We start from the raw sequence: 10,000 nt of genomic DNA on the forward strand, positions 1-10,000 counted from the left end.
TCTCCCCCTTTCTGCCCGTCTCTCATCCACTCCCTCCCTCTCTGTCTCCCCCTGCAGGTCTGGAGTTTGCCTACTCTGCTGCTCCGCGCTCCATGCAGAGTGCCATCATGGGGCTCTTCTTCTTCTTCTCCGGGATCGGCTCCTTTGTGGGCTCGGGCCTGCTGGCCATCGTCTCCCTCAACAGCATCGGCTGGATGTCCTCCCACAAGGACTTCGGTAGGACACACACACACACACACACACACGGACGGGACAAGACAAGACAAGACACACACACACACACACACACACACACAAACAGCACTTCTCCTCCAAACCACACTGACTGCAGTTGGATGTAAAATGTGATCATTACTTTGCACTATTTGTCACTTGGCGTGAACTAAATCCAGGGATAGTTTGCCTGAAGCAACTCCCAAGTTAAGTGCCTTGCTCAGGGGCTCAATAGTGGGCAGCCCCTGGGATTGAACCCACAACCTTCTGGTGATTCATTTGGAAGGCCATCACTTTACACCACTGCAGGGTGGTCACAGGGTGGGAAATGACCCATCACATATGGTCATTTTCTGAACATAACCCTTTTGCATTCTTTGCAGCAAATACGCATACAAAATCAACCATGAACTATTCTCCAAACATTAATTTAACTCCATGTTCCAAAAAAAAAAAAATAGGAACAAAATAAACAGGTCAGCAGTTCCTGTGGCCTGTGGCCGGAGGTGCCAAAGGTTTGCATGCATCCGCAGAATCCTGAGCCTGGTCACTCCTGAAATTACAAGCCAGCCGACAAAAACAGAATTGCATCTTGCCTTTCAGTGACTGACTGCTGCAAAGGCAGTTTGTTTTTGAGTGAAAGTTAAGATGGATAAGCATGAAGTTCACAAACACACCATCGAGAGGCCCCTAAGGATGAGCTTTAGCGGCCGCACACAACTTAAAGGAATTAAGACTTTGACATGTCTGCTCTATCCGACCACATAAAGACCTCAGATACTTCGGTTTGGCTTTAGGGACCCTCTACTCACTACCACGTAAGTGTAATGTTGTTTGGAACTGTAGAAGAGGTATAAAAATAGCGTTTTGTAGCGGCGAAATAACATGCCCTGGTCACTTCCAGGCTAACGAGTTTTGACTAAAAACGGTAACATCGAACTTTCTCAAAACACATCCGAATGACATGATTTGGATGTCAACTCAACGTATGTACTCCCAATCATCCGTAAATTGATCTGAAGTGCATTTTACTCCGGATAATTCCTTTAAGCCCTCCTTACACTGACAGACTTTGGAAAAATGTGCAAAGATTTGGAAAAGATTTTTGAAAGACTACAGTCTCAGACCCTCTCACATCTAAAATGATTTTGCAATGACTAGGGATCTTGCAGGGTCACTATTTCCAAGACTGCAACTAGATTCCTTTAAATTATTACCCATCGTGCAATAGATAAACAGGAACTGAAATGATAGCCTACTAAACTCAAAGTCGTATTTTCGTGTTTCTGCAGCATTGTTTCATGCGTGACATCTCTAACCGATATAGAGTTGTTCTGTCACGTGGAAGAGCCGACTAAATATGTATAAGAAATGACAAATATGATAAAAATAACAAATAATCATATCGGCTACAGCTGTCGCCTACTTTGCCCCTTCCTGTTTGGTGTTGGAGAGAGGTCTCTATTGGTTTTTATAGTTCACGTCACTATTTGCATGAGCCACGACTAGAAAGACTTGCGATAATATCAAACATGTTTGATATTGTCGTAACGGCAAAACTAGAAAAGGACTGACTCCGACTGACTTAAAACCGCTAAGATTGGCACCTTACATTTAACTATCTAGTTAACGGGAGCGCGCCGCGATTCCAGTACAACTCCCATGATTTCTGTCCGACTTTGGAAATTTAGTCGCCGACTGTGAAAACAGACTAAAATCGTACAATGTAAGGCCGCCATTAGTAAGAACCTTAGACTAGTAGTTGAGCTTCCCCTTAAAGACAAAGTCGTATCTCACTGACTTTACAACAAAGCAAACTTTTGCCCTCAACTTCAGTCAGCCCAGACAGCTGCTGAGATATTTCTAAATCTACCGGGAAGACCCCTATTTGTCTAAAGGTCATTACACCCTGACCATCTTAAATGCCTCTTTGATTGACATGCTCAAAAGTGTTGAGGCAATTAGTAGACACCCAGACTATTAAAATATGTAACATCCATGACTGCAGAGCCTTCAATGGCAGCCCTTGCAGTCTCCACCATCTCATCTCTGAGGAGCCTCTATCTTCTCCCCTGACGTCTCACACTAAAGATCTCGTAAGTGGCTAATTGCAGAGACCTCGTTAAGAGCTAATTGGCATCATCTGTTCTCCTGTGGAGGGCTAGTTATTGGTGTCACTGTTTAGTCATCAGTCATCTGCGTGCTCTCTGGCGAGCTTACGGCTTCTGCCTATACTGCTGTGCACTCCACCACGTTGGTTAATGGCAGACGTCAGCTATTGTGCATGTGTGTGTGTGTGTGTGTGTGACAGTTGTTAATAATTGATTGTTAATGATGAGTACTTAGTATTAATTAATGTTGTTGTTATTATGATTATAATTAATTAACTATTCATGATTTAATTATTTCTTATGTTGGTGCACAGTCTCTCTCTCACTCCATTACTCACTCATTCACATACTCATTCAAACAGACACTCACTAGCAGTAGAGGTTGTGCTGCAGTTTCTCCTCCATAAGAGTCCATAGGATAAGATGGTGGATGGTTTGCCTGTGTGGTGAGCACACACACACACACACACACACACACAGTTTCTCCTCTCCATAAGAGTCCATAGGATAAGATGGTGGATGGTTTGCCTGTGTGGTGAGCACACACACACACACACACACACACACACACACACACACACACACACACACACACACACACACACACACAGTTTCTCCTCTCCATAAGAGTCCATAGGATAAGATGGTGGATGCTTTGCCAGTGTGGTGAGCACACACACACACACACAGACACACACACACACACACACAGTTTCTCCTCTCCATAAGAGTCCATAGGATAAGATGGTGGATGCTTTGCCAGTGTGGTGAGCACACACACAACACACACACACACAGTTTCTCCTCTCCATAAGAGTCCATAGGATAAGATGGTGGATGCTTTGCCAGTGTGGTGAGCACACACACACACACACACACACACACACACACACACACAGTTTCTCCTCTCCATAAGAGTCCATAGGATAAGATGGTGGATGCTTTGCCAGTGTGGTGAGCACACACACAACACACACACACACAGTTTCTCTTCTCCATAAGAGTCCATAGGATAAGATGGTGGATGCTTTGCCAGTGTGGTGAGCACACACACACACACACACACACACACACACACACACACACACACAGTTTCTCCTCTCCATAAGAGTCCATAGGATAAGATGGTGGATGCTTTGCCAGTGTGGTGAGCACACACACACACACACACACACACACACACACACACACACACACACAGTTTCTCCTCTCCATAAGAGTCCATAGGATAAGATGGTGGATGCTTTGCCAGTGTGGTGAGCACACACACACACACACACACACACACACACACACACACACACACACACACACAGTTTCTCCTCTCCATAAGAGTCCATAGGATAAGATGGTGGATGCTTTGCCAGTGTGGTGAGCACACACACACACACACACACACACACACACACACAGTTTCTCCTCTCCATAAGAGTCCATAGGATAAGATGGTGGATGCTTTGCCAGTGTGGTGAGCAGCTGTAAATGAGCCGTGTGCCAAATGATGAGCGCGGAGGGGAATACGCTTGCCAGTGGCACACGGCTCCTGTGACAAACAGCTCTTTCTCGTCACAGTGGATTACTTACACACACACACACACACGCAGAAGATATGCACACATGGCAGAGTGACAGTGGAGTTTAAGACATGCGCACACACAAACACACACAAACACACACACACTGACAGACTGACATAAACAACTTCTCACACAAGAACATACACACAAACAGAGTGACGGTAAAGTTCAAGAAATACACACACACACAGACACACACACACACACACACACACACACACACACACACGCTGGAGAACTGATACTATCCTGCCACTTGTATGTTGTGTGTGTCCTGCGTCAGTGAGAAGACATGTTTGTGTTTGACATGTATGATGATTGTATGTTTTCAAGCATGTTATAGCAGTAGAGGGTGTGTGTGTGTGTGTGTGTGTGTGTGTGTGTGTGTGTATGTGTGTGTGTGTGTGTGTGTGTGTGTGTGTGTGTGTGTGTGTGTGTGTGTGTGTGTGTGAGTGTGCCCATGTCCACATCAACAGATTTCCAGAGTCAATGTGTATCTATTGTCCTCTGGAGGAAAGAAATCAGTCTATTGCCTGTGTCCTCTGGACCCCATAGATTGGAACATTCTGTTCCTGAAGTATGCAACTCTGATGCCGGAGGTCACTAGTCCAAATCCATGACTGTCCCAAGCTCTTCTAGCCATTTCCAAAAAAAAAATTACACAGACATACACACACACACACACACACACACACACACACTTTGTCCTGGTGTGAGTGTGTGTTTTAAAGAGCTGTTGAAAGAGGAATGCTGAAGGAGGGCATAAAGGAAACTCTCCTCTCCTCTATCTATCTCCCTCCCTGATCCCCCTCTCCTCTCCTCTATCTAGATAGATAGATAGATACTTTATTGATCCCCAGGGGAAATTCAAGGTCTCAGTAGCATACAGACAACACACACACACATTCACTAACAGCAGAAAAAGTAATTACAAGTATATAATATAAAAACACAACTAAGCAATAAGGACAGTAGAAGATAAAGAATATAGACCCTTTCAGGAGAGTTCCATTCTCAGCATCATAGTTGGCCCCACAAGACTTCCTTTTTAACATTCCATATGTTATCTTAAAGGTGCGATTTGTAGGATTGTTACCGAATGTTCTGTAGGCCAAAATCAAAACACTGGTGAACGTTCTCAAGACTACCAGACGCGAGCCTCTTCTGGGTTGCCAGATGTAATGAAGACTTAGCTAACGTTAGCTGACCTGCAGCTGCTTTAACGTTTCTCCAACCATGACCCAGCTACACATTACGGAAACAGTGAAAACAAAAAATACCTCTCTAACCAACGTAACATATTTAGCTGAAGTTAGCGATGCAGATGAAGTTTAGCCTAGGCTACCTGTTGTGGAGAAATATGGCCAGCTCTGCGTCAGACTTGATATTCTTCGTTTGACGAAAACGTCACCATATCAGGAAGCTCCTCCGATGTCCACTTAATTTGTTTCTTGTTTTAATTTTGGAAATGTGCCTGCCTCTCGTAGGCGTTCATGACTACAACTGACAGCTGTTGACAGTTGGCCTTTACTAATTTGGCAACCCAAATAGGAGGACGCGCTAGCCCATTATTAATACGCTATTCTAGAATTAATCGTTCAAAACATAAACGAAAATTCCAAGAGATTCCGCCCCGTAACTCATTTTTTTAATGGGTTTTACGGGGTTTTATGGGTTAGAGTAATGTTGTCAAATAAGCCATTACTTCAATTAATCGTGTTTCCTTACTCTCTGACAACATATGGTGATCATTTTTGGAATGGTTACAGTTTATTTTCCATTATTTCCTACATACTGGACCTTTAATGCAGAGGAAGAAGATTGGGGCCCAAATAGAACGTTCACGCATCGTTTTTGTTTTTATTGGTCTATACTAGGGGTGTAACGGTACACAGAAGTCACGGTTCGGTTCATACCTCGGTTCGGACATCACGGTTCGGTACGAGTTCGGTACAATGGAGGGAAAAGCAAAACAAAAATGCAGAAAGCATTTTTTTTTTGTACATGTCTCAGGCTGTACCACCTAGTGTCATACAGTCTCTTCCCTGAGCTATCTGCAACAGCCTGAAGTGTGTAAGATGTAGGCTAAACAGTACAATAAGTGCCCAGACTCAATCTGTAACTTGTAAACAAAATAAGACAATCAGCTATAAAACTGAAAATAGGCCTACAGCATCTCTTATTTCTGAAAGTGCAAATTACATAGAAAATGATTTTTAAAAATCCACTTAAGCAAGACCTTCAACATCTGTGTTTAGTTGTATATGGAAGGGTCTACAATTTGCCTCAATATTTTTCATTGTGTGTAAAGTAATAATCTAGCCTACTAATTGTGAAAATATCACACTATTTTGCCTTTTTTTAAAAAACGAAATTGCTCCTTTCATTTCATAAACAGACTACAACTAGAAGTCACGTGACTTTGCCCTTTGACGTTAACTCACCGTAGCATGGTTTCGGTTGTTTATTAGCCTGGTTAGCGTTGTCACTTTATTTTACTGTCTGCACTTACACTACCAGCTCCTCATGTGAGAAGTTACAAGTTACCCCAGCATAAAGGTAATTACCACGCGATTTACATAGCTTTCTGTCATTACGAAATCATTTAATTTAAGCCATAGGTTTTGGCCCTATTTGTATGTGTATCCAAAGGCTGCTGAAGCGCACGGGAAGTTTATTTCCCCTCGTTTCAGTGATTGGTAGCCTACATCATCTGGGTGATGGCTTCGAATATGTGTAGCATTTTTTCCACTCACATACCCAATGCTGAACAACGCCGACACACAATTTCATCTTATCCACCACTCTTCCGCCTGTACTAACGTTACTGTAACTGAAGTTCTCAAACTTGCGATCTTAAAGAGACCAGCGGATCCTCTAACTCTTGTAGGTCTAATCTTAGTGCTGCTAATGACTGACGGACTCGACCGACGACCTGACAAAAAAAAACATAGGCGCCAATCAGAGCTTCAGAGCTAAGGCGAGGCTACAGATTAGCGTTAGGTGTCGCTAAAGAACTCCCGTAACTCTCGCTACTTAACAGTAATTGCGCATGACATTAATTAATCCGCACACGAGTTTTATGTATTTTTATACCGTGTATTCTCCGTGTAAATTCATGCACCGAACCGTGACGCCCGTACCGTTTCGGTTCAATACGAATACATGAACCGTTACACCCCTAGTCTATACTTAATATACTAAAATACAAATTATACTAAATAACACTTAATCTAAATCAATTCTAAAAACAGTATCCACATAGTGGTGATTAATCAATCAAGACCATCAATCAATCAAGACCATCAATCTGTCTCCCTCCCTGATCCCCCCCCCCCCTCTCTCATTGTATCTGTCTTCCTCCCTGATCCCCCTCTTCTCTCCTCCCTGCTGTCTGGCGCTTGGCACTGTTTGTTTTCGCCCTGATTTAAACCGATTTTTAAGGCTCCGTAAATGAGCTGGCAGCGAGAGGAGAGGAGTGCCACAACACAACACTCGTTTCTCCCTCTCGCTTTCTCCATCTCTCTCTCTATCTATCTGTCTACCTCTCTTTCATTCCTTCTCACTATCTCTCTCTCGCTCTCGCTCTTTCTCTTCCTCTCTCTCGCTCGTTCTTTTTAAGAGCGTAGTCGTCGGCGGTAACGGATAGACGTGTCAGGAGGACGACAGGAAGCGCCTGTATAAATCTGTCCGCGCGCCGGGTGGATGGAGTGATGGATGGAGGGAGGGAGCGTCAGAGGCAGCGGATGGATGCTTGTCGCCGTGGCATCTCCAGGGCGCTGGTCCAGCTTCTTCAGAGGCGTGGGATGGGGATGGGGATGGGGGGGGTAGTTAATGTGTTTACTCTTGGGGGGGGGGACAATAGTTCATTAATATTAGAGACTGACAGGTCAAGCCTACAGGCTTTTTGATGATGTTAGCACTTGAGAGAGAGAGAGAGTGTGTGTGTGTGCGTGTGTGTGTGTGTGTGTGTGTTTACACGCTAGTGGGTGTGAGTCGTGGCAGGCCTCCAAGCATCCTTACCACCCCCTGCCATCTCGCCTTGTCTCCCCTCTCTTTCTTCACACTCCTCCTTTCCTCTCTCTCTCTCTATCTCTCTATCTCTCTCTTCGCTCAACACATTGTTTAATTGGTTAGGCAACCTCAGCATGCTACGCCTGAAGTATTCATGTGTTTTGTGTGTGTGTGTGATCTTTCTGAAGAGCCATTTGAGACAGATCAAGGGTGGCAGATATGATCACACACACACACACACACACACACACACACACACACACACACTGCCACTTAATTAGGGGAGCCACTGGTAAACACACACACACTTGTTGGTGTCAGCATCATCTCTCTTACATGCACACTTGCATCTCTCATACAGGGTTTCCATATGTGCCTGCATGTGTGTGTGAGTGTATACAGTACATGTGTATGAAAGTCAATGTGTACTGTGTATGTGTGTATGTGTGTGTGTATGTGTAGGTGGCTGCGGAGCCAGGAAGCTGCTGTTCTTTCTATCACCTTCTGAAATCTCTTGTCACTTTTTCTTATTCTCTCCCTCTCTCTCTCCCTGTCTCTCTCGCTCCCTCTCTCTCTCCCTGCCTCTCTCTCTCTCCCTCCCTTCCCATCCCTCTCTCTCCCACTCTTTCTCTCTCTCTCTCTCCCTCCCTTCCCATCCCTCTCTCTCCCTTCCTTCCTCCCATCTGTCCACCGTCCTGTTTTGGCACCTTCCTTGTCATATCATAACATTACTCTGCAGGAGAAAGTAAAAACCGAGAGCAAGGGAAGATTCTGCAGCAGGTAAAAGAGAGAGAGAGAGAGAGAGAGAGAGATGGATAGAGGAAGAGAGGGAAGAGTGAGCGATGAAGAGATGTTGAGGCCTCCATGGCTCAGGGCGATATGCTCCAACTAGCTTGCAGAGTAAACAGATATCGCTTCAGAATCTTTGGCAAGCCTGAGGATAAACACACACACACACACACACACACACACACACACACACACACACACACACACACACACACACACACACACACCTATATATACACATATACACTTTCATACACACACGCACACACACACACACACACACACACACACACACACACACACACACACCTATATATACACATATACACTTTCATACATACACACATTCACAGACACATACAATTGTGCACACCATAATACACACACACACACACACACACACACACACACTAATATAATACATTTCAGAAACACCATTAATGACGTGTAGACCTTGACAGTGTATTTGTGTTCTGCCCAGTGGTGTCCCTAAAATTACATTCACGTGGGCAACTTCACAAACTCAAGCATGAACTTCTGCCCAGATGCTTAAACTTTTGGAGAAAAACAATACACACAAACGTTTCTTTTGTGCACATGTGCGAACATCTGTATATGCATATTCCATGCACTTTGTTTGTTTGTTGTTTATGTTTATGTGGTACCGAAGAATTCCCAGAGCACCTATTATCTAATGTAGCAACAGCAACAGCTGCATACATGCTCTCAGGTAAACATTGAGTGCCCAGTGAAAAAAAAATATGAACAATATAATAAGAAACTTTTTAATGTTGAACAAGTTTGCATCTGTTAGCGGTGTAAGAGAGGTTTCCAGGTTGTGTTTTACAAATCCAATTCGGTTCAAGGAAAGACAATCAAAACAAAATCAACAGTTGTTGCAGTTTATATTTTATTTCATTTTGCTTTTTTTGAAAATACGGAAAAGACACAAGCTAAGACACGCCAGCGCCCCTGTTAAAAACCTGCAGTAACGATCCCATGTGTTTGTCATCAAATTCAGTGAATTGTTCCTCGTGGTGCTTAAGCTGTCAATGTTTAAGCTTTTCAAAGCTTGTACACCGGAGGCCTCCTACAGCAACGTCTGAAAGGCGGAAACCCATTTTGCTAATTTTTGTCTATATTTGGGTTTTACAGGGTTAATAAAAAAAAACATCTGCATTTAGTCCTGTAGAGTGGAATAGTGGCTGTAAACAATTCCAACCAATCAACATGATGCTTCAGGAGCACTCTACTAAAGACTCAAGTATTAAAAACCTCCTCTACCTATGAATGAAG

The 10,000-nt window shown here is 43.8% G+C and overlaps 1 protein-coding gene across 1 annotated transcript in view; it reads left to right on the forward strand.

The window, feature by feature from the left end:
• slc15a4 (solute carrier family 15 member 4) overlaps window positions 1-10,000 on the forward strand; it is a 70,455-nt gene that overhangs the window by 47,494 nt on the left and 12,961 nt on the right. The window contains exon 8 of the mRNA XM_076270196.1: window positions 58-216. Coding sequence (XP_076126311.1) covers window positions 58-216 — 159 coding nt within the window. The remainder of the gene's footprint in view (window positions 1-57; window positions 217-10,000) is intronic.

Source organism: Alosa pseudoharengus, unplaced genomic scaffold, assembly GCF_046254945.1.
Source record: "Alosa pseudoharengus isolate Yale_2024_CS ecotype anadromous, Long Island Sound unplaced genomic scaffold, YU_APseudo_1.1 YU_APseudo_1.1_scf_6, whole genome shotgun sequence".
Lineage (NCBI taxonomy): Eukaryota > Metazoa > Chordata > Actinopteri > Clupeiformes > Clupeidae > Alosa > Alosa pseudoharengus.